This window comes from Leptodactylus fuscus, chromosome 3 (genome assembly GCF_031893055.1).
Source record: "Leptodactylus fuscus isolate aLepFus1 chromosome 3, aLepFus1.hap2, whole genome shotgun sequence".
Classification (NCBI taxonomy): domain Eukaryota; kingdom Metazoa; phylum Chordata; class Amphibia; order Anura; family Leptodactylidae; genus Leptodactylus; species Leptodactylus fuscus.
Genome location: NC_134267.1, coordinates 218,801,114 through 218,827,234, shown reverse-complemented (window position 1 = coordinate 218,827,234; position 26,121 = coordinate 218,801,114). Strand labels below are relative to the sequence as shown.

The 26,121-nt window shown below is 48.4% G+C and overlaps 1 protein-coding gene across 2 annotated transcripts; it reads left to right on the top strand.

Moving 5' to 3' along the window:
- Positions 1–2,628: 2,628 nt before the first annotated feature.
- On the top strand, positions 2,629–20,120 carry LOC142198246 (uncharacterized). Of its 2 annotated transcripts, none has more exons than XM_075269195.1 (10): positions 2,629–2,702; positions 6,197–6,360; positions 6,636–6,827; positions 14,814–14,898; positions 15,221–15,366; positions 15,646–15,831; positions 15,905–15,998; positions 17,067–17,155; positions 17,322–17,433; positions 18,653–20,120. In XM_075269195.1, exons 2-10 carry the CDS (start codon positions 6,265–6,267, stop codon positions 19,633–19,635), a joined length of 1,983 nt encoding a protein of 660 aa, XP_075125296.1. In that variant the 5' UTR covers positions 2,629–2,702; positions 6,197–6,264; the 3' UTR covers positions 19,636–20,120. The 2 variants fall into 2 exon arrangements, with proteins under 2 accessions (XP_075125296.1, XP_075125295.1); XM_075269194.1 differs by having other exon boundaries at positions 2,636–2,702; positions 6,231–6,360.
- The last annotated feature ends 6,001 nt before the right edge of the window (positions 20,121–26,121 follow it).

Genomic DNA, 26,121 nt, shown 5'->3' with positions numbered 1-26,121 from the left:
ATTTTTTAGTCTTGGGAAAGGATTTCATCAAGTGGAGAGACTTGGTCGACTTCCTCCTAAACGAATGTAGAAGTCCTGAGCTCACCCTTACCAGCAATATTCCAAACACAAAGAAGATCGACACCACATTATCAGTCAGTTCCTTATGTACTGTCTTATTGAGGACACAAAGCTCTAGGTCTAATAAGGCAGCAAAAGTTCATAAATTTTGATCCAAATCTTCAGATTAGGGTGTTAATAAACATGTAATATATTGAATTACCAAATTTTGGGTTCTTCCTTGTAGCTAAGCCTCTTCTCCCGACTCCTCTACACAGGAGAGAAGCCATATTGATGTTCAGAGTGTGGAAGATGTTTTACTAATAAATCAAATCTAGCTAGACGTGAGGACAAAGAGGAGAAACCATATTCATGTTCGGAACGTAGGGAATGTTTTACACAGAAATCCCATCTTGCTACACATAAGAGAGTACACAGGTTTTACATGAGAGAATTCACACGAGGGAGAAGCCATTCTCATGTCCAGAATTTGGGAAATGTTTTTACACGTAAATCACATCTTGTTACACATAAGAGAAAACACACGGGAGAAGCCACATCCATGTGCAGAATGTGGGAAATATTGTTTTATTAGACATTTGAGAAGTCACACTGGTAAGAAACCATGTTCATGTTCAGCTACGAAATCTGCCCCCTACTGACTAAGGTAAAACACTACTCACTGTCCACAGGAAGGAACAGCAGGGAGGAGGAGCTGACACTTTCTGGCTTTAGTGTCGCTTAACTTAGTGGAAGCCGACATACTTGCAAAAAAATCACTCCGCCAACATACAACATACCTCCAACACTCACGCTTTCATATCCCTGTTCCAGGGTCCTGTGCAGCTCCCTACATGTCCCTTTAATGTTTTACTAAACAATACTAAACAATGGTTCCTCCGATCATCAGATAAAAGGCTCTGGTGATCGGAGGAATGCTTCACTATGGTGCAAGGAACTTTGTGTGATCACACGGTCACGTGACTAGGTGGGCGTGTCAGTGTCCCGTGCAGTGAAGAGATGCGTGTAAGGTACTGAGAAGGGAGGGGGAATGTGAGATGCAGGATGGAGAGAGAGTGTGTGTGTTTGTCATTATACTGGGGGCTGAGAAAGCAGGGAGACATGAAACGGGGGGCAGATGAAAGGGGATATGAAACTGAGGGGGAAATGGAGGGGGGGGGAGAGATGGAGGAGGGGACATGAAATGGGGCAGATGAAGGGGGCACTTAAACTGGGGGATATTAAACTGGGGACAACTGGAGGGGGCATTAAACCATGGGAGGAGCTGGAGGGGACCTGTCCGCCTCTAGTTGCCCCCAATGTAATGTCAACCTTCAGCTACACCTACAGTTTAATGTCTGCTTCTAGCTGCCAGAGTTTAATGTCCCCCTCTAGTTGCCCCCCATTTTTGTTTTAAACTGTAATTTTTTATCGAAAAAACTTTTTAAATTTACAAAACATCAAAGAGAGAAGGAACGGGAACATATGTCAAAAAGTAACCAAGCATATATATCACTGAATCATCCGAGTGATGAATACAAAGCACAGATGACAAGACTAAGAAAGTGAGGGAGGGGGAAAGGGGGGGGGGGGTCAGAGACCAATTAAAGTACAGTATGTGTCCCAGGGTGACCATATAGCCTGGAAAGCCTCAACGGTACGATTAAGTGGGGCTGTCAAATTCTCCAGGCTGCGCACATCTTTTACCCGGGCAATAAGGTCTGGGCAGGAAGGAGGCGGGACTTTCTTCCAATGGAGGGCGATAAGCATCTTAGCTGCGGTGCATAAATGAAGGAACAATTTGGAAGACTGTTTGCTACTATGTGCAGGCGCGAGGTTCTGCCCCCCGTTTAATGTCCCACTTCATCTGCCATTAATTTTATTGTTCCCCTCCAACTACCCCCACTGCTAATGTCCCCTCCGGTTTCATGTTTAAACTGGGGCACCAGGAGAGGGACTTATTACTGTGGGGCAGGTGGAGGGAACATATAATGTGGGGACATTATAATGTACAGGTGACTGTAGAAGGATTATACTGTGTGGGGGCACATGGAAAGATGATTGGGAATGGGTGGAGTCAACATATACGTGGGTGGAGCTAAATTTGCTGCACATTTTGTCCCTCTTTCTGTTGTTCAAAAGTTGGGAAGAATGATACAGTCCCATGTAAAAAAAAAATGCAGTCCCATGAAAAAACAAACAAACAACATTCAGTCCCATGTAAAAAAACAACAACATACAGTCCCATGTAAACCCCCCTCTCCACCATACAGTCCCATGTAAACCTCCCCTCTCCATCATACAGTCCCATGTAAACCTCCCCTCTCCATCATACAGTCCCATGTAAACCTCCCCTCTCCATCATACAGTCCCATGTAAACCTCCCCTCTCCATCATACAGTCCCATGTAAACCTCCCCTCTCCATCATACAGTCCCATGTAAACATCCCCTCCACCTCCTCCTCCATTCCGCCCCTCCTCCCTCTCCACCATGCTACACCTCCCTGCTCCGCCTCCTGTAGACAGCACAGAGCTGTCATCCAGCAGACCCCGCCCCTCCCTGTGACGTCATACCTACCAGGAACAGCCCCAAATACACGAGCCTTTCCTGACCCTCCTACAAGCAGAGGACAAGCGGAGAGTCTGCGGGGGTCCCGGATCAGGTCTGTGCATCTGTGGTGACTGGGGAGGGGGTCAGCGAGCTACAAGGGCAGTGTCCTGTACGTGCAGCAGCTCCAGTGTAAGGAATGACTTATTAACGATTGATCCCCACCCACTGCCTCCCCTGACCCCTAGAGTATCCCCCAGCCCACCTACTGCCTCCCCTGACCCCTAGAGTATCCCCCAGCCCACCCACTGACTCCCCTGACCCCTAGAGTATCCCCCAGCCCACCCACTGACTCCCCTGACCCCTAGAATATCCCCCAGCCCACCCACTGCCTCCCCTGACCCCTAGAGTATCCCCCAGCCCACCCACTGCCTCCCCTGACCCCTAGGGTCTCCCCATCCCACCCACTGCCTCCCCTGACCCCTAGAGTATCCCCCAGCCCACCCACTGCCTCCCCTGACCCCTAGGGTCTCCCCATCCCACCTACTGCTTCCCCTGACCCCTAGGGTCTCCCCATCCCACCCACTACCTCCCCTGACCCCTAGGGTCTCCCCATCCCACCTACTGCCTCCCCTGACCCCTAAAGTATCCCCTAGCTCACCCACTGCCTCCCCTGACGCCTAGAGTATCCTCCATCCCACCCACTGACTCCCCTGACCCCTAGAGTATCCCCCAGCCCACCTACTGCCTCCCCTGACCCCTAGAGTATCCCCCAGCCCACCCACTGACTCCCCTGACCCCTAGAATATCCCCCAGCCCACCTACTGCCTCCCCTGACCCCTAGAGTATCCCCCAGCCCACCCACTGACTCCCCTGACCCCTAGAGTATCCCCCAGCCCACCTACTGCCTCCCCTGACCCCTAGAGTATCCCCCAGCCCACCCACTGACTCCCCTGACCCCTAGAATATCCCCCAGCCCACCTACTGCCTCCCCTGACCCCTAGAGTATCCCCCAGCCCACCCACTGACTCCCCTGACCCCTAGAGTATCCCCCAGCCCACCTACTGCCTCCCCTGACCCCTAGAGTATCCCCCAGCCCACCCACTGACTCCCCTGACCCCTAGAGTATCCCCCAGCCCACCTACTGCCTCCCCTGACCCCTAGAGTATCCCCCAGCCCACCCACTGACTCCCCTGACCCCTAGAGTATCCCCCAGTCCACCCACTGCCTCCCCTGACCCCTAGGGTCTCCCCAGCCCACCTACTGCCTCCCCTGACCCCTAGAGTATCCCCCAGCCCACCCACTGACTCCCCTGACCCCTAGAGTATCCCCCAGCCCACCTACTGCCTCCCCTGACCCCTAGAGTATCCCCCAGCCCACCCACTGACTCCCCTGACCCCTAGAATATCCCCCAGCCCACCCACTGCCTCCCCTGACCCCTAGAGTATCCCCCAGCCCACCCACTGCCTCCCCTGACCCCTAGAGTATCCCCCAGCCCACCCACTGCCTCCCCTGACCCCTAGGGTCTCCCCATCCCACCCACTGCCTCCCCTGACCCCTAGAGTATCCCCCAGCCCACCCACTGCCTCCCCTGACCCCTAGGGTCTCCCCATCCCACCTACTGCTTCCCCTGACCCCTAGGGTCTCCCCATCCCACCCACTACCTCCCCTGACCCCTAGGGTCTCCCCATCCCACCTACTGCCTCCCCTGACCCCTAAAGTATCCCCTAGCTCACCCACTGCCTCCCCTGACGCCTAGAGTATCCTCCATCCCACCCACTGACTCCCCTGACCCCTAGAGTATCCCCCAGCCCACCTACTGCCTCCCCTGACCCCTAGAGTATCCCCCAGCCCACCCACTGACTCCCCTGACCCCTAGAATATCCCCCAGCCCACCCACTGACTCCCCTGACCCCTAGAGTATCCCCAGTCCACCCACTGACTCCCCTGACCCCTAGGGTCTCCCCAGCCCACCTACTGCCTCCCCTGACCCCTAGAGTATCCCCCAGCCCACCTACTGCCTCCCCTGACCCCTAGAGTATCCCCCAGCCCACCCACTGACTCCCCTGACCCCTAGAGTATCCCCCAGCCCACCCACTGACTCCCCTGACCCCTAGGGTCTCCCCAGCCCACCCACTACCTCCCCTGACTCCTAGGGTATCCCCCAGCTCACCCACTGCCTCCCCTGACCCCTAAAGTATTCCCCAGCCCACCCACTGCCTCCCCTGACCCCTAGAGTACCCCCCAGTCCACCCACTGCTTCCCCTGACCCCTAGGGTCGTCCCCAGTATATCTGCAGGGGATGATGATTGTATCTCCATGTTTGGTATGCCTGGACTTGTAAGAACATTTGGCATTACTTGCCAGGCATATCTTGCCTATATGAGGTACCCACCTTGAGGCATATTCATGAAATAGGTCATATCTCTCTTGTTTTGGTGCATGTCATTAGCCGGCCCCAGTCTCAAGTGGGAGGTTTTGAAAAAGGTCCTGGGTTAGGGGTCCTTAAGAAAGGGTTGATGGACAGGACCTCTTTGTCAGGCCCAGCCTGTAGATCTGTCCGATTATTCTGCCAAGCCCCACGACCAGACGTGTATTGTATTTATTACTTTATTTTTTGTATACGGTTTGCTTGAATTTATGACTTTTTATTACTTGTCGTTTCTGTAACCCTGTGCTTTTTGAGATGAATATATCTTAAATTTTCATAAAATCGTCATTGACTCTAAAATGTGTCGCAATTCCATAGAGAGAAATTACCATGTCCATTTGTTAGCCGATGTGTGTCAGAGGGTAAAGTGGGCTGGTTGTATCGGCTATCGGAAGTGGCGAGTGGTGCCAACTATTTGTTGGGGCTGCTTTACTATTATTTAGCCTAATGTCATAGCTAAATGTGGAAGTGGAGTCCCCCTTTATGGCCAGATTCGGGGTCACACATGCTTGGGTGCTAGTTGGAGTATATGGAAATATGGCACGTTGGTTTGATCATAATAAGTTTTACACATGATGGGGTCAGCCAAGTTTGTTGCAATTTCCTTCTAACCCATTCTATTTTCTTTTTACATCATTTTTTTTTGTAAGCACTGAACCATTTGGTGTTTGGTTGTCCCATAACAAGGATCCTATCTATATTGCTAGTTTATGTGGATATAAGACTTTTCCTAAATACATTGCTTTATCAAAACTGCTTTGTTTGGCCGCTATCTTAATTTATTCACTTCATTGTTGACACTGGCCCTTGGGATTATCTGCTCATTTGTCAAGTGATGGCGCTGACAAGCAACTGATCTCCTTATATAGGGGAGGGGGAGGAAAGAGCTCTGGGATTATTGTGCTGTCTATCTTCAGCTTTTCCACTTATCTGCCGGTTTAATTGAATTTGGCTGATAAGGGCTGAGATAAGGAGTCCGTTATCTGACTCAAATCCAGCTTTGCTATATCAGTTTCCACATCAGCGTCATACTGTGGATCATAGTAGATAGCAGAGCAAGTGAAACCCCGCCCACCAATGTGCAAGAAATCCAGGAAGTGAGGAGAGTACACAGACTTCAGGCTGCAGAATAAGGGTTATGGGAATACCCCTTTAAGCCATTTTCTTTTGTCTTAAAGATGCTTACGTTACCTGCATATCTAATTGGTCCAGGTGCCTCAAATTCTAATCCAAGAAGTTTCTTCTCATGAATGACCCACCAAGAATGGACAAGTACAGGGATGAGAGGACCAGCCGAATAATAAAGTTCGCCTTGGAAATCATCTACCTTTTGACCGGAGAGGTAAATTTTTCTATCCTCTTTCTAGGCATGTTGTATTCGGAAGCTCCAGTCATGAACCGAGAGATGGACAGAGCTTGGCATCTCCTGTTTTGTTCTATGCTGGACCCTTCCACTAATTTTGTAGACCCTCTTTAGACCCATTCTATGTATCCCAGTCTTTGTAGGTGAGGTCTTCCAGATGTGTTCGCACTAGAACTCCATATAGCAGGGGTCACAATCTCCTGCTTTCTACTGATAAAGGGTTCAGTTCCCTAAATATTTCTCTCCATACACAGGATTGTACAATAGTGAAGAAGATGTCTGGTGACCGTGTGACTCCCAGAAACCATCTCCATGAGGATGGAGGATGGAGCAGGAGTCCGAGCCCCATCGCAGAGCCTCCCCATCACTCACCGATACAGGAGAGGAACAAGATTCACAAGATCTTAGAATTGACCAACAAGATCTCAGAGCTGCTGACTGGAGAGGTGAGCGCTGCTGGGAAATTATACAGTAATATCAGAAAAACTGTACATCAGGCATGTCAAACATGCGGCCCTTTACAGGCATATCTGCGGCCCGCACAAAAGTCTCAAACTTTGTCTCTAAAGTTTAGAGACAAAGTTTGAAACTTTTGTGCAGGCCACAGAGGTGCAATACTCACGCGGCTACACGCTGCTGTGTAGACGTGATGTGACGTGACGACGTCACATCGCGTCTACGACTGTTAGCGCGCAAGAGAGAGTGCGGCGGGGGAGCGAGGACTTGGAGTCGTCGGACAAGGTAAGGCAGTTCTATATGCTGCCGGAAAGCTGACAGTGCGCTGAGTTCAGCACACTGTCGGCTTTCCCGATGTGGGCCCAGTGTGAAGAGCTTACGGTCCGGTACCGTAGCTCTTCTATGGTCAGAAGGGCGTTTCTGACACTCAGTCAGAGACGTCCTTCTTCACAGCACAGCCAATTGCGCTGTGCTGTGAGAGCCGGGAGGAACGCCCCCTCCCTCCCTGATAATGCTCGTCTATGGACGAGTACTGCGAGCAGAGGGAGGGGGCGTTCCTCCCGGCTCTCACAGCACAGCACGATTGGCTGTGCTGTGAAGAAGGTCCTCTTTAATGTGTGTGCACATAGAGGTGGAACGTGAAACAGAGGGCAGATGAAGGAGGGAATGGCATGACACTGGGGGCAGAGATGGAGAGGACGGCATGACACTGGGGGCAGAGATGGAGGGGAGACATGAATCTGGGGGCAGAGATGGAGGAGGGACATGAATCTGGGGGCAGAGATGGAGGAGGGACATGAATCTGGGGGCAGAGATGGAGGAGGGACATGAATCTGGGGGCAGAGATGGAGGAGGGACATGAATCTGGGGGCAGAGATTGAGGAGGGACATGAATCTGGGGGCAGAGATGGAGGAGGGACATGAATCTGGGGGCAGAGATGGAGGAGGGACATGAATCTGGGGGCAGAGATGGAGGAGGGACATGAATCTGGGGGCAGAGATGGAGGAGGGACATGAATCTGGGGGCAGAGATGGAGGAGGGACATGAATCTGGGGGCAGAGATGGAGGAGGGACATGAATCTGGGGGCAGAGATGGAGGAGGGACATGAATCTGGGGGCAGAGATGGAGGAGGGACATGAATCTGGGGGCAGAGATGGAGGAGGGACATGAATCTGGGGGCAGAGATGGAGGAGGGACATGAATCTGGGGGCAGAGATGGAGGAGGGACATGAATCTGGGGGCAGAGATGGAGGAGGGACATGAATCTGGGGGCAGAGATGGAGGAGGGACATGAATCTGGGGGCAGAGATGGAGGAGGGACATGAATCTGGGGGCAGAGATGGAGGAGGGACATGAATCTGGGGGCAGAGATGGAGGAGGGACATGAATCTGGGGGCAGAGATGGAGGAGGGACATGAATCTGGGGGCAGAGATGGAGGAGGGACATGAATCTGGGGGCAGAGATGGAGGAGGGACATGAATCTGGGGGCAGAGATGGAGGAGGGACATGAATCTGGGGGCAGAGATGGAGGAGGGACATGAATCTGGGGGCAGAGATGGAGGAGGGACATGAATCTGGGGGCAGAGATGGAGGAGGGACATGAATCTGGGGGCAGAGATGGAGGAGGGACATGAATCTGGGGGCAGAGATGGAGGAGGGACATGAATCTGGGGGCAGAGATGGAGGAGGGACATGAATCTGGGGGCAGAGATGGAGGAGGGACATGAATCTGGGGGCAGAGATGGAGGAGGGACATGAATCTGGGGGCAGAGATGGAGGAGGGACATGAATCTGGGGGCAGAGATGGAGGAGGGACATGAATCTGGGGGCAGAGATGGAGGAGGGACATGAATCTGGGGGCAGAGATGGAGGAGGGACATGAATCTGGGGGCAGAGATGGAGGAGGGACATGAATCTGGGGGCAGAGATGGAGGAGGGACATGAATCTGGGGGCAGAGATGGAGGAGGGACATGAATCTGGGGGCAGAGATGGAGGAGGGACATGAATCTGGGGGCAGAGATGGAGGAGGGACATGAATCTGGGGGCAGAGATGGAGGAGGGACATGAATCTGGGGGCAGAGATGGAGGAGGGACATGAATCTGGGGGCAGAGATGGAGGAGGGACATGAATCTGGGGGCAGAGATGGAGGAGGGACATGAATCTGGGGGCAGAGATGGAGGAGGGACATGAATCTGGGGGCAGAGATGGAGGAGGGACATGAATCTGGGGGCAGAGATGGAGGAGGGACATGAATCTGGGGGCAGAGATGGAGGAGGGACATGAATCTGGGGGCAGAGATGGAGGAGGGACATGAATCTGGGGGCAGAGATGGAGGAGGGACATGAATCTGGGGGCAGAGATGGAGGAGGGACATGAATCTGGGGGCAGAGATGGAGGAGGGACATGAATCTGGGGGCAGAGATGGAGGAGGGACATGAATCTGGGGGCAGAGATGGAGGAGGGACATGAATCTGGGGGCAGAGATGGAGGAGGGACATGAATCTGGGGGCAGAGATGGAGGAGGGACATGAATCTGGGGGCAGAGATGGAGGAGGGACATGAATCTGGGGGCAGAGATGGAGGAGGGACATGAATCTGGGGGCAGAGATGGAGGAGGGACATGAATCTGGGGGCAGAGATGGAGGAGGGACATGAATCTGGGGGCAGAGATGGAGGAGGGACATGAATCTGGGGGCAGAGATGGAGGAGGGACATGAATCTGGGGGCAGAGATGGAGGAGGGACATGAATCTGGGGGCAGAGATGGAGGAGGGACATGAATCTGGGGGCAGAGATGGAGGAGGGACATGAATCTGGGGGCAGAGATGGAGGAGGGACATGAATCTGGGGGCAGAGATGGAGGAGGGACATGAATCTGGGGGCAGAGATGGAGGAGGGACATGAATCTGGGGGCAGAGACGGGGAGGAGGGACATGAATCTGGGGGCAGAGACGGGGAGGAGGGACATGAATCTGGGGGCAGAGACGGGGAGGAGGGACATGAATCTGGGGGCAGAGACGGGGAGGAGGGACATGAATCTGGGGGCAGAGACGGGGAGGAGGGACATGAATCTGGGGGCAGAGACGGGGAGGAGGGCATGACACTGGGGGCAGAGACGGAGGAGGGACATGAATCTGGGGGCAGAAACGGAGGAGGGACATGAATCTGGGGGCAGAGACGGGGAGGAGGGACATGAATCTGGGGGCAGAGACGGGGAGGACGGCATGACACTGGGGGCAGAGACGGAGGAGGGACATGAATCTGGGGGCAGAGACGGAGGAGGGACATGAATCTGGGGGCAGAGATGGAGGAGGGACATGAATCTGGGGGCAGAGATGGAGGAGGGACATGAATCTGGGGGCAGAGATGGAGGAGGGACATGAATCTGGGGGCAGAGATGGAGGAGGGACATGAATCTGGGGGCAGAGATGGAGGAGGGACATGAATCTGGGGGCAGAGATGGAGGAGGGACATGAATCTGGGGGCAGAGACGGGGAGGAGGGACATGAATCTGGGGGCAGAGACGGGGAGGAGGGACATGAATCTGGGGGCAGAGACGGGGAGGACGGCATGACACTGGGGGCAGAGACGGAGGAGGGACATGAATCTGGGGGCAGAAATGGAGGAGGGACATGAATCTGGGGGCAGAGACGGGGAGGAGGGACATGAATCTGGGGGCAGAGACGGGGAGGACGGCATGACACTGGGGGCAGAGACGGAGGAGGGACATGAATCTGGGGGCAGAGACGGAGGAGGGACATGAATCTGGGGGCAGAGATGGAGGAGGGACATGAATCTGGGGGCAGAGATGGAGGAGGGACATGAATCTGGGGGCAGAGATGGAGGAGGGAGATGAATCTGGGGGCAGAGATGGAGAGGACGGCATGACACTGGGGGCAGAGATGGAGGGGGGACATGAATCTGGGGGCAGAGATGGAGGAGGGACATGAATCTGGGGGCAGAGATGGAGGAGGGACATGAATCTGGGGGCAGAGATGGAGGAGGGACATGAATCTGGGGGCAGAGATGGAGGAGGGACATGAATCTGGGGGCAGAGATGGAGGAGGGACATGAATCTGGGGGCAGAGATGGAGGAGGGACATGAATCTGGGGGCAGAGATGGAGGAGGGACATGAATCTGGGGGCAGAGATGGAGGAGGGACATGAATCTGGGGGCAGAGATGGAGGAGGGACATGAATCTGGGGGCAGAGATGGAGGAGGGACATGAATCTGGGGGCAGAGATGGAGGAGGGAGATGAATCTGGGGGCAGAGATGGAGGAGGGACATGAATCTGGGAGCAGACATGGAGGAGGGAGATGAATCTGGGGGCAGAGATGGAGAGGACGGCATGACACTGGGGGCAGAGATGGAGGGGGGACATGAATCTGGGGGCAGAGATGGAGGAGGGACATGAATCTGGGGGCAGAGATGGAGGAGGGACATGAATCTGGGGGCAGAGATGGAGGAGGGACATGAATCTGGGGGCAGAGATGGAGGAGGGACATGAATCTGGGGGCAGAGATGGAGGAGGGACATGAATCTGGGGGCAGAGATGGAGGAGGGACATGAATCGGGGGGGCAGAGATGGGGGGGACATGAATCGGGGGGGCAGAGATGGAAGCATGTATGTAAACAGATAATTTTCTTTTATGAAACTAACAAAATCTTCTCAGAGAACAAGGCTGACTGATCACCACTTATCTAAAAAAGATTGAAAAAAATTATAGCAAATAAATGTTTAGTTTTTAATTGCTGTATTTTTGTTAAATATATTAGTTGCTGTTACATATTACTACTTCATATCTTGTTTTCATGACTGCTGTTAAAATACGTGTGTGACATTAGCTGCTGTGTGCGGCCCTCGCTATAACCTCTTGTTACTCATGTGGCCCTCGGGGTACCCCGAGTTTGACATGCCTGCTGTACATAAAGACAGAATAAGCACAGACGAATTAAAGAACATATAAAACAAATGAAAGAACAAATTATCTATCTTTATTAAAAAACAAAACAAAAAAAAAACAGACAAAACCTGAAAAACAACACTAGTAAAATTACTTTAAGGTACCTGAGTTTTCATAAAAAGTTGAAACTCAGGGTCTTGCTGGGCAGTCTGCTGTCTGGCTGTATAAGGGAAGGCCAAAAAATTGTTTGTGAATTGAATTAAAAAATTACTTTTTAATTCAATTCACAAACAATTTTTTGGTCTTTAGCTAGTTGTGAAAGGTTGCTATATCATATGATAACTAGATATAGCCCGATTTTGAGTTGATTTGTATAAGGGAAGGTTCAAACAGAGGAATTTGGAGCTGATTTTGAAGCAGATTATGCCCGAAATCTGCCTACCATTCATTTCAATAGAAGGCAGAGGCTAAAGCAGGAGTAGGGAACCCTGGGATCTCCAGCTGTTGCAAAACTACAACTCCCAGCATGCATACTTGCTCTGTTGTTCTTGGAACTCCCATGGAAGTGAATGGAGCATGTTGGGAGTTGTAGTTTCACAGCACATGTAGTGCCGAAGGTTCCCTACCCCTGGGCTAAAGTGAGCTTTCTGAATCCTTGCCACACCAGGGAAACCCTACTTCTTACTACTCCATTCTAGAAGTGTGCACAGCACCAATCACGAGGTATGCCTTACTCAGTTTGGCTGGGGACGGGAAGTAGGGGTCAGTTGTGGACTGTAAGTGTTGCTAGATGGCCACTACCAAGGGACCAAAACCAGCAAATGGCACTAATAAAATATGGCCAATAATCTCCTTGTACACATTATTAAAACCGCACAATACAGTGTACCGTATTTTCCGGACTATAAGGCGCACATAAAAACCTACAATTTCCTCAGAAATCGTAAGTGCGGCTTATAGTCCGGTGCGCCTTATATATGATTGGAAGCGGCGGCAAAGTCTGCGTGCCGCTTCCATACATACATAAAAGGCACCGTAAGGGTGCATTCACACTACGGAACGCCGGCGTGTATCACAGCCGTACACGCCGGCGTTACAGCAGGGCTGCCGGACACTTCCTATTCATTTCTATGGGAGCCGGCATGCGAGCACTCCCCATAGAAATGAATGGAAAAAAGCAGTCCATTCATTTCTATGGGGAGCGCTCGCATGCCGGCTCCCATAGAAATGAATGGGAAGTGTCTGTCCATTCATTTCTATGGGGAGCGCTCGCATTCCTGCTCCCATAGAAATGAATGGGAAGTGTCCGGCAGCCCTGCTGTCACGCCGGCCTGAAACAGAACGTGAAACTTACCGAGCGGTGCAGGGCGGGCGGGCGGGCATTCAGGCCTCCTCTTCCTCCGATGTTCCGTCCTTCTCCTCCGGCGCTCGCTGATAATGGCCTGGGCGCATGCGCAATATCATAATGCTTCTACTACGGCTACTGCGCATGCGCCCAGGCCATTATCAGTTAGCGAGCGCTGGAGGAGAAGGACGGAACATCGGAGGAAGAGGAGGCCTGAATGCCCGCCCGCCCTGCACCGCTCGGTAAGTTTCACATTCTGTTTCAGGCTTTTATTTTAAAACGGGGGGGGGGGGGGGGGGTAGTTTAATCTAACTTTTACGGTTGGGCTCTATCAGCATGATTTTGCTGATAGAGCCCCTCCTCGCCTGCCGAGCGCTTCCAATAGAAGCGGCTGGCACGCGGGGGGTTAAGCGGCCACTGGCAAAGTCTGCCTGCCGCCGCTTTCAATAACATATAATGCGCACCGGACTGCGGCTTATAGTCCGGTGCGCCTTATATATGAACTGAGACGGACTATAAGGCGTTCATGGGCAATGCGCCTTATAGTCCAGTGCGCCTTATAGTCCGTAAAATACGGTAGTTCTGGAGCAAAATACAGCATGAACATGTGAAGATAGCAGTGCCCAGTGAATAAAATATACCGTATATACTCGAGTATAAGCCGAATTTTTGGCTTATACTTGAGTCAAGCAAAAAAAACCCAAAAAAAACATTTTTTGTTTCCTTGGGTGGGGGGGGGGGGGGTCTATGACCAGATGCAATAGTAATGTATAGAATCTCCCATAAAAGTTGTAAATTCCTCCTTTCCCTAGAATACATATAAAAGTAGAAGATGACTGTGAAACACATACACATTAGGTATCCCTGTGTCTGACAGTGCCCAGTCTACTGAATATAGGGGATCTGCAGTGCTCCTGTTCCGTCGGGAAGGGGTTAATAGGAGCACTGCAGATCCCCTATATTCAGCCAGACTGAATTCCAAATGGGGGAAAAAAAAAAAAACCAGTCCTCAAGCTCAGGGAAGGGGCAGACAGACAACCAAAACACCCCCTCCCCTTCCCCAGCAACTACTGCACCCAAAAAACAAATTAATTTTTGACATTTTCCAGTAGCTGCTGCATTTCCCCCCCTCGGCTTATACTCGAGGCAATAATTTTTCCCAGTTTTTTGTAGTAAAATTAGTGGCCTCGGCTTATATTCGGATCGGCTTATACTCGAGTATATACGGTACATACAATGCAGTACACTGTGGAGTTAAACTGGAGATAACATGTGTGAATACAATAGCGCCCCCTGGTGCATTGAAAACATTACCAGCACTGTATACTAGTGATTCGGGAATATACACATCTCTTATCGGTCATATATAGTATATGGAAGTGAAACCAAATTTGGCACACAGATACATCAGATGTCCAAAGTCAGACATGCAGGACATTGTGTCCGGCTAAAAAAAATGGTTTTGCTGCGGAGAGGCAGAAGACATCCATGGGCGGTCATGTTGAAAACTGACTGCTGGGTTTTCGTCCCCTGTTCGGTTTCTTGGGGCAGAAGATGGAAACCCGCTGGAATGGCTAAAGCGGAGACCGGGCACAGATATGAACTCGCCCTAATATGGAGAAAATAAGAGTAAAAATAATCCAAAAAGATACACAGACATAATATATGCTGGGTAACACAAAGGCATAAAGTGTCTGATGACGTATCATTGTGTATGTCAGGATGTGGAGGAGGAGTATCGAGAAAGTCACAAGAATCTGTACAAGGACATTAAGATGGAAAACCACCAACCTCATACATCACAAGGTAATAAAGACACAAATACATATATTGTAGCCTTGTTTTTTTTTGCATTGTAGTTTATATTTATCGAATTTTTGGCCCTGTCTGTTGTTTCACAGTTATTTAAAAATTTTTGCAAACAAACGGTGGTTCGGCCATCTCGATATTTGGCCTTTTTTTATTTGAAGGCGCTTAGTGTATGGCATGATATTTCTTCTCTGTGTTTCTAGTTGGACATTTTGGATGTGGGGATGCCTTATGTATTTGTTTTTTTTTTTGTTATGCCATTTAGAGAAAGGGGAATTTTTTTATTTTTCATTTTTTTTTTTTTTTTTTTTTTTTTTAGACCCCCTAGGGAACCTGACCTCTAGTTGGTCCAGTTTCCTCAAGTTCTCATCCAGAACAATTCTCCTCAATGGCCCACCAAGGATGGAGATTACCGCCAGAATAATAAACTTCACCTTGGAGATTATCTACCTGCTGACTGGACAGGTAAATCTTCCTATATATTAGGATGGCACCAGCCGTCAGCCATGAGAAGCAGATGGACAGAGTTTGCTTCTTTCTAGGTTTCATGTTCATGCTTTTCTACCATTTTTGTAGCCCATCTTGGAATCCATTCCCTTTATCTTTATAGCAGAGGTCTTCAGAATTGAACATATTCCAGATGTGGTCAGACTAGACCTCTATACAGTGGGGTAACAATCTCCTGCTTTCTACTGATGGAGGAGTACTGGGTTCAGTTCCCTAAATATTTTTCTCCATACGCAGGATTGTACTATAGTGAAGAAGACGTCTGGTGACTGTGTGACTCCCAGTAGATCTCTCCATGAGGATCGTGGATGGAGTAAGAGTCAAAGCCCCATCACAGCGGCTCTCCATCACTCAACGATACAGGAGAGGAAGCAGAAGATCCTAGAACTGACCAACAAGATGATGGAACTGCTGACGGGAGAGGTGAGCGCTGCTGGGAAATAATACCGTAACGCCGGTGAATAATGTGCGTAATGACTGTATCATTGTATGTCAGGATGTCCGCATAAAGGAGGAGGAGGATCTAGAAGATCACGCGGATGTGTACAAGGTTGTTATCACAGAAAATGACCAGTGTCTTATATCACAAGGTAAGAAGAGACACATATTTATTTATTATGCTTACTTGTATAGCGCCATCATATTCCGCAGAGTTTTACAGACATTGACTGTCCCATATAGGGCTCACAATCTACATTCCCTATCAGTATGTCTTTGGTGTGTGGGAGGAAACCGGAGTACCCAGAGGAAACCCATGCAAACACGGGGAGAACATACAAACTCCTTGCAGATGTTGCCCTTGGCAGGATTTGAACCCAGGACTCCAGCGCTGCATGGCTGCAGTGCTAAGCACTGAGCCACCGTGCTGCACATATATATTAGTCTTGGTGATGTGTGCAAAGACTGGCACTGACAGCCATGTTAAAGCCCTCGTACAGTCATGTGCGGTGCAAGCACACGTGTGCCACGACATAACACATGACAGATGCCAAAGGAGCGTCATTTGAGCATATGTTAGACTGGTATATAAGTATACCCTATTCTAGTATTGCATATTATCCATAAGCATTCTGCAAAAAAAAGTGTACTTTTTTTTTTTTTTCTGACAAAAGGCTCAAACATGATGTGAACAGAACCTTACCTTACACCATCACTCTGGAGAGAGTTTCTTCTGCTGGGACACCTCTTAGTTCAGCTTTCCTAAGTCTGCGTTGTCTACACAGACTCCCCAGTATTCACTCTTCAAACCCATACAGGGATCTGAGCCTCACTGCAAGGAAGCTGCCAACATAGAATTGAAGATGATGGGAGATATAGATAGATATACAGCCTACATACATGTGTAGGATATAGATAGATATACAGCATACATACATGTGCATGATATAGATAGATATACAGCCTACATACATGTGTATGATATAGATATACAGCCTACATACATGTGTATGATAGATAGATAGATAGATAGATAGATAGATAGATAGATAGATAGATAGATAGATAGATATACAGCATACATACATGTGTATGATATAGGTAGATATACAGAATATATACATGTGTAGGATATAGATAGCTATACAGCTTACATACATGTGTAGGATATAGATAGATATACAGCAGGTTCCATCACTGTGTGTTTGTGTCTCCCACAGATGGAGGAAATCCACCGGAGACGTGCCCCGATCCTCTGTATTCCCAGGACTCCCCAGAGGAAAAGTACAATGTCCCAGAGAATCACCAGGTAGACAAAGCTGAGCCCCCATACTACATCTATAGAGGGGGGTGAGGACCATTTTGGTCCTGCGATCATAGAGGTTGTCATAGATTTTGGTGGCTTCTTATGTTGATCTATTAGATGTCCGAGTTCTCTGCTGTCTTGTACTGAATTATCACATGTGTAATATCAGGGTGAAGATGTGATTCGTATTAAAGTGGAGGAGGATGATGATGAAGAAGAAGAGAGGATGATGGAAGATGAGCTGTGTGTGAAGGAAGAAATTCCCATAGGTATCACCCCAGGTGTGTAATAATAGTTCTAGAACGTGAATTGAGAGGTCTCTTAAGTTTTGGTTACAGCTCTGCACTACATCAGCCCCTTAACAATTAGGTCTGTCTGAATCTTAAGGTCACGCGTTGTCGAAAAATAGCATTTGTTGCATTTTGCTGTTTGTTTTTTTTAAGGCAAAGCCAAGGCTGGGTGTACTAGAGGGGAGAAGTATAAGGCCTCGTTCACACGGGGCACGGGACCGCGTATTTTGGTCCGGATTCTGATGCGGGAAGCTGCGTCAGTATAGGACTAAAATGCGCCTGTCGCGGCATCCGACAGTCGTGGCTTCCCACTCCGGAATAGGCTCAAATGAATAGGCCTAGTCCGGAGGGTGCTGTCGCAAAGCGGACATCGGGGCTGAATCAGCCGCAGAATCTGCTGGAAGAAAAGGCAGCTCGCTTCTTTTTTCCGTGAGCCGGAACATACCACTCACGGGAAAAAAGGAAGCTAGCGGTCTACATAGACCTCCATTGTGAGGGGGCGGATTCTGAGGTGGATTCGGCGTCAGAATCTGGCCCCTCTTGCCCCATGTGAACAATCCCTAATGGCTTCCAATATATTTCCCATTCCCGTTGTAGCCACTCTTGGCTCTGGCTCAAAAAACATGAATACTAGCTTTCTGCAGTGTGTCTCTTCAACCACAAGGGTTGTCTGGGCTAAACATATTGATGACCTATCCATATTAGGTTGGTAGGGATGCAATATCTGGTATATCCGCTGATGGGCTATTCTCAGCAGTTGTTCTCAAAGATTGGATTTTTAAATATTTTTTTTAATAAAACTTGTCCCACCAACCTCATTGAAGTTATGTACACTACATGGGTACACTACTCAGATACCACTTAAATTGAATTTTCGCATAGGTGCCCAAATGAAAAATTTCTAGTAAACGTCAGGTGGACAAATGACGGGAATTGGGGTAATGTAAGTTAAGGAATCACCCGTGCTTGTGGTTGTAGTCTCAGATAACATGTTTCAAGGCTTTCTGGTGGTGGCTCTGTGCGGGAATTTTTGCCTACATTACCACATGAAAAATCTAGAATTGCAGGCAGATTTTTGTGCCAAAGTCAAAATGTGAAAGAATTGGGCAATATAAAATGATTTTTGATCAAAAACTACCTGTGTGTTTACAGGTCAATAGGAATGTTATGTATCTACTTTGCTATTTAAAATAATTTTTAATCCTCATAGAAAATCCCAATAAGAACCCTGAGGGCAACGTCATACTAACGATAAATAAAGGAGAAGAAGATGAAGATACACAGCACTCTTCTGAAGAAAACTTCATTACTGTAAATGTTCATCCAGGACTTCACAGTCCAGATCTATCATGTCATACTTCTAACCATGAGGACTCTTCTCCTGACCACAGTGTTACCCCAAGTACAGGCCAGAAAGGGGGTAAGAAGTTTCAGTGTGGAGAATGTGGAAAACAGTTTACAAGAGGATTACGTCTTAAAAGACACAGTAGAATTCACACAGGAGAGAAGCCATATTCATGTTCAGAATGCGGCAAATGCTTTACACATAAATCAAATCTAGTTAGACATGAGAAAAGTCATACAAGAGAGAAGCCATTTTCATGTTCAGAATGTGGGAAATGTTTTTCACGCAAATCCCATCTTGTCACACATAAGACAGTCCATACGGGCGAGAAGGCGTTTTCCTGTTCGGAATGTGGGAAATGTTTTGCAGATAAATCAAACCTTCTTGTGCATGGGAGAATTCACACAGGAGAGAAGCCATATTCATGCTCGGAATGCGACAAATGTTTTACATATAAATCCGATCTTGTTAGACATATGAGAACGCACACAGGAGAGAAGCCACATCCATGTTCAGAATGTGGGAAATGTTTTGCAAATAAAACAGACCTTGTTTTACATGAGAAAATTCACACGGGGGAAACGCCGTATTCCTGTTCAGAATGCGAGAAATCTTTTAGATGTAAGTCATATCTTGTAAGGCATGTGAGAATGCACACGGGGGAGAAACCATATCCATGTTTAGTATGTGGGAAATGTTTTGCAAATAAATCAAAACTTGTTCTGCATGGGAGAACACACACAGGAGAGAAGCCATATTCATGCTTGGAATGTAAGAAGTGTTTTTCATATAAATCCGATCTAGTTAGACATGCGAGAATACATACTGGCAAGAAGATGGCAGTGTGATCTTTTCAGATCTATGAAATTCTGTTACAACTTTAGGTGGATCTAAGATAATCCTATATACTAGGATCCTCAGATATGGTTCTTCATTAATAGGTTCTTCATCTCACACCTTCTTCTGGCAGAAGTGATGACTACCAACAGGCTAGTGTCCAGATTAATCTTAGATCTGACTGCTATGGTGAGGCCATTAAGAACATATTGAGATCCCATATTGGGATACATTAGAGATTCTTAATGCCAACCCCTGGACTTTCATGGTACTGGATGTAAGCCCCTTGTCCTACTCAACATGTGAGCAATGCTAGGGTGAGAAGGACCTGGGTATGATTCTCCACTGGGGTTGAGCCGATCTTGACTTTTCAGGATCGATTTTGAAATCCGATTTCCGATCATTTTTCATTCGAACCCGATCTCGATCCCAATTCAGATCCCAATGCAAGTCAATGGGATTTTTTTTACTAATCGGAGATCGGATTTTAAAAACAATCCTATTCACTATACAGCATGGAATCTAACAATTGAACGCTTTAATTGTTAGAATCCACGCTGTGTAGTGATTTTTTTTTTTTTTTTTTTTTAATCCCTAAGTAGCCAGAGGATTTTTTATTAATCCTCTGGCTACTTAGTCCCCCCTGGTGTCCACTTACCTGCAGAGACGGCTGGTCCGGTGCCCGGTGTTCTCGTTCTTCTTCGCCTCGCTGCCCCCGCCTCCCAGGTTAGGAGAGTGTGGGCGGGTACTGGGAGGGGAGACGTCACGTCTCCCCGCCCTGTACCCACCCACACTCTCCTAAGCCACAAGCCCTGCCTTCTTCCTAGCTCTTTAACACTAACCTGGGAGGCGGGGGCAGCGAGGCGAAGAAGAACAAGAACAACGGGCACCGGACCAGCCATCTCTGCAGGTAAGTAGCTACTAGAGATGTTAGCTAGTCTCCCATTAGAATGAATGGACGCAGCCGGCGTGCAGGGGGTTAAGGCTGTGTGCCAGCTGCTTCCATTCATTCCTATGGAACCGCAGCGGAGCCATCACATTGAGTATACAATACTCAGTGTGAAGGCTAACATTGTTAGCTTTTCCCACAATGCTTGGCCAGTAGCAAAGCATTGTGGGAAATAATCACCAATCTCGATCCCACCTAAAAAGATCGTGTTCGGAATTCTGATCGCACAACCCTATTTTCCACACCAAAAAAAAAAAAGAAGGTTCCTAGACATACTGATAGGTTCTCTACTGACCTATAGCATCATTGTGGTCAGAACAAGAACTAGATTGTTGTGCTTTCCTGATTTGTGACAGGACCAATATTCTCCATATAGGTATAAATACAGAGGCAACCTTTCTGTCACTGTGGACACGCTCCTTACATTGGTTACCTCACAAGTTTTGGAGGTAGTGATGTATTACATGTTTGCTGTCAAATAAATGCTATCTATTGAAAATTCTGAGTATGGATGGAGTGACTTGTTGTGTGGTATATTATTTCTTTCTCGCCTATATCACTTGGGGACACTAGGAAGCTGACACTAAGAATAAAAAAAAAATGGCGGCTCCGCCTCTGGTCTCCTGTTTTTCTTCTCCACTGGGGGTGCTGCGCTGTCGGTTGTCTCCCCTTTCGTATAGCTCCATCCGCGCTTAGGGGTAGGTGCTTCACCGCCAGCAACTTCTTATGTTTAGTCCCAGGCTTCGGCTAGACCACAGCTAGGCCTGAGGCACCATCCATGGATGAGGTGCTGCACTACCGACCATGACCTAATTCAGTCGGGACTAGGCCAACTCCTTCCTTTTATTTTCCTGGGCTTCCTAGCCCTTCCTGGGCCTTTATTGGGCATGGGGGAAGACTTTTAGCCTTCCACCAATACCCTTGACATGGATATCTTGAACCTCTTGACCCATTTTTTTCCTCAGGGAGTACTTTATTCTCAATGGGGAATAAGTGAAAGAGTTTCAAGAACAATTCGGGTCACACTATCAAAAGTGCTCTCAATGTGCACTTCACCTTACAACCGTGAAACAAGGGAGGGGGAATGGAACCAATGGCCTCCCCTAGTGAAGTTGGAAATGGTCCAGTGTGTAGGAACTGGAGGAGGTAGATGAGTCCTGCCTGGTCTTGAAACTGTGCCTGCCTTGTACCTGTGAGGTGCTGTCAGTACTAGAAAGCATTGGGCCTTGCTGTGTTTTTGGACTGTGGCCTCTGAAGCTCAAAAACATTTATCCAGTGAGCCAAGACAGCTACTGTATGGTCCTCTGCTCATAATTGATGCTTCATGTATTGAGGATAGTGTGCACCTTTTCCCACATGGCCATTTACAAGGAGAGGTCCACATGACCATCAAGCAGGGACACCTTTCCTTGAGAAATAATGGCGGCTAAGTATTATCTATAGAGACTATGTGTGGCCATCGGCTGGTGAAGTACAATGGATTCCACCAAGTGGCATGGCAGCCAGAGCACTTGGGCTAAGGCCACATGTAACGGGCTACAGCCAAAAAGCACTGTGGAAAAAAATGTATCCCTATAACTATTGTTCACATTTCTGACTTATGTTGCTATGAGATGTATTGAGATAAAACAAAGATGTGTTGGCATATCCACCATTTACACCAACTGAAGGCTGACCACGAGTGCACAACCTTATATAGCTGATATGACATCAAAACTGTAAGGTCACCTGCCACTGTCAGATATTGCTATCATGTGATGTGTGAGGCACTGTACACATGACAGGTCTGCTCTGTATTTCCAGGTCTAACGTGGCGAAAGCCATTTTCTTGTAGCGCAGCCAATTCTGTTTGTGCAAAGTGAATCGCAATACACTGTCTACCAATAAGTATATGGACACCTGTGGTTGAATAGAAAAACAACATTTATTCCCATACAATAGTTGGTAGACCCCAGCAGATGTTTCCTTACGGATGGTATTGAGCGACACAATACTCCTGGATACCTGGTGACACTCCTGGTGTATGTGAGCCATCGGTTGGCTGCGGTTTCTCTGGCCAGCACTCGTCGGTCTCTAACTCCCAGTTTTGGAGGTCTACCGATTTGGGGCACATTCCAACAATCACTGTTCACCTTCCACTTCGGAATCACATAGGCCACTGTCGATTTTAATATCTGAGTTTTAAGGACATGCCCAGTTGTCAATTTATTGATATGTTACCAGGAGGAATAGCTGAGGAAATCACAAGTTATAAAACAAGCTCTTCAAAAATTATAAGAATTCTGAGTATATATTAACAAATACGTCTCAGGAGAAGGGGACATGTCCTCTTTAAGACTACCTGCTACTTCTGTACTCCCCATTATTGCACCCCTGCAGGTAACAATTCTACATTTTTTGGAGTTTTCTTATCAACCTTTAGTCCATGTGCAGATTGCTCATTCACATCTCTGCATGCAGCTATAAGCAGCTTTAGCTCTGAGTCATATGGATGATGTATAGCGATCTCTAGTGCTGATTCACTTCCAGCACAAGCTTGAGCTATTGTGACTCATGATAACCCAGGGCTCGGCACTGAATCACGTAGGATCATGTAGGAGGTGACCCCCAGAGGTGAGCAGCCAACATCAGCTCTGACTCCATCAGACTTGCCCCGGCTTGTGATCTCTCTCACAGATCTCCACAGAATAGGACAAGATATTTATCTAATGTCTTCAAGAAATAACTGTTTTCTCCTCCGCAACTTGCATAAGTTATCAAGCGTCTATACATCTTTTTACTCCTCGGGCGTTAAGTATATTAGGATAATCAGCATGGCCGTTTTACTACTGGCAACATCCCACACATTTCCTGCGATTCATCGTATCATATTCTATAGTAAAACTGTCTGGAGAAAGAAGTGGTGCGAGCTCCGTAGTAATAATACTCTGTTAGTAATAATGTCCTCCATAGCTGCACCAGTAGTAATAGCGGCCCCACAAATACAACCCCAATTCCAAAAAAGTTGGGATGTTGTATAAAATGTAAAGAAAACAAGAATACAATGATTCTCATCTAAGTATATCTTTCTCATATCGGAAGTAGAAATTTACATAAGAGAACATAGAACGCCTCCTGCTGATAAGCATTTGGGTAAGCACTGCATTTGCTGTATGTTCTGTTGTGAAACTTTCACCTTCCAATATGTGTTCTGTGTTCTTGTTAGGATAGCAGATTCAATACTGAGAACCAGTACTAGATACACTGATCAAAATGGTAAATACGGTGCTGAGTATCCAGCAGTCCCCCGGGCTTCACCAACTCCAACCCCACGGTAGTGCTCACCAGAACCCCAGATGGTGGGGATGGACTTGGCGGCAATGCTAAGGAGAGCGGTACGGGTCGATAAGTGCCAAACACACAGCACACCACAAATCACAGCAGAAACTGGAAACTCTTGAAGAAACCAGATCCAAGGTCCAAGAAACCAGAAGAAAGCGGCGGACAGTGGTCAGCAGGTGGCAGCAGAGAGTCAAAGCGTAGTCGTTCAGTCCGAGTTGTCAACAATAGGGCAGTGCAGTACAGAGGGTCATCCAAAGGGAAGGTCAGGCAGGCGAGTCGGTAACAGGAGAGGCAGAGCAGTACAAAATGGGTTCAGGAAGCAGAGGTGTACAGGCAAGACGGGGTCATAAACAGGAGCAGGCACAGTACACAAATCAGGAGGCAAGGTCAGAGGTCAAGGCAAGGGGTCACAGGCACATGCAATCAGATACAGGAGGAAACACTGAATAGCCAGTGGCGGTCCAGAGCTAGAGCCCACCCTTAAATAGGCTCTGGCCCACCGCTAGGCCCGAAAAAACAGAAGTTCCCTGTCCGGCTCAGGAGCAGACCGGCAACTCTCGCACATCCAGAAGGAGGGGACTCGGGAGCGCGGAGAGGAGAAGGCCGGCAATCTCCACACAGCGTTCCAGAGGATCCGGCACTACTTCTAACAACAGTTCTGTTGTATAGCTTTCACCTTCCGATATGTGTTCTGCTGTGTAAATTTCACCTTTTGAGGGCGGGTTCACATCTGCGCCCGGTCTCTGCTTTTAGGTTTCCATCTTTTGCTGAGGGAAACTGGACAGGAGACGGAAATCCGGCAGTCAGTTTTCAAACCCATTCAGATATTCAGGACTTTGTGTCCAGTTTAAAAAAGAAAAAACAAAAAACCCAGTTTCGCCGCGGAGAGGCAGAAGACGCACACGGGCGTTCACTTTGCAAACCCATACAATTGAATGGGTTTGAAAACTGACCACCGGGTTTCCGTCACCTGTCCAGTTTCTCTCGGCAGAAGATGGAAACCCAAAGGCGGAGACCGGGCGCAGGTGTGAACAAGCACAACGCCGTCCATTCTACAGTAGTTGTGCTGTGTTTTGCAGCTGTGCCCCATTCACTTTAATGGGACAAAACCACAAACAGGACAAGCGATTGCTGGTGTGGCCTGTGACATGGAAGTAGCACTCACTGAGCACAGCTGCTGGTCCATGGGGATCCCACATGTTAGACCCACCTTGATCTTCACTTGATAAGCCTTCATTGATGACTGCACATATGGTTCCAGGAGCAGAGTCTATTTGTTATTTTTTGCTCGGGGGTGTGTATTAAGGTCTACTTGAAGTATTAGCACATAAACATGGACAGATGGATGTAATTCTTAGGAAGCTGCTGAGGACCTCAGTGAACACTTCCATAATCCAGAGGGACTTGGATATATTTTGAGATGCAAACTCTTGTGTAGATAATAAAACCAAAAATAATAGTAATAAGGAAAATCCAGAGTCCAATCACTGTTATGTAATGAGGTTTATTTATTTTATTGACTTTGTGACCTGCTAACCCTCATATCATGGGGATTCTGAAGTCAACATTTTAGAAGAATGTCTAAGGCCTCAATCACATCTTTGTCGGTAACCCATTCAGGAGAGTCCGCATGGGAACCCCCCCGAATGGACTATAATAATAATAATAATAAATATTATTTATATAGCACCAACATATTCCGCAGCGCTGTACAATTTGTAGGGTTCAAGTACAGACAGGAAGATACATTACAAAGAAAGTCATTTCACACAATGGGACTGAGGGCCCTGCTCGCAAGAGCTTACAATCTATGAGGTAGAGGGGGTGACACAAGAGGTAGCAGGGGCGGCATTGCTTATACAGGGGTCAGACACTTTTGTAATAGAGGTGACTGTCATTACACAAACATAAGACTTTATGAGCCGTCGACAGTCGTGTTCTTTAACATGTGGATGGTGCTTGGACCTATGGAGTTATCCTGAGATGACATCATATCATGTGGGGAAATGTGGGAGCGGGGACAGAGGAGGGTTAAGGGTTTACGTTAGATTGTGATCGGCTTGTCTGAAAAGATGCGTCTTTAGTTTGCGTTTGAAACTGTAGAAATTGGGAGTTAATCTGATTGTCCGGGGTAGAGCATTCCAGAGAAGTGGTGCAGCTCGGGAGAAGTCTTGTATACGAGCGGGGGAGGTTCTGATAATAGAGGATGTAAGTGTTAGGTCATTGA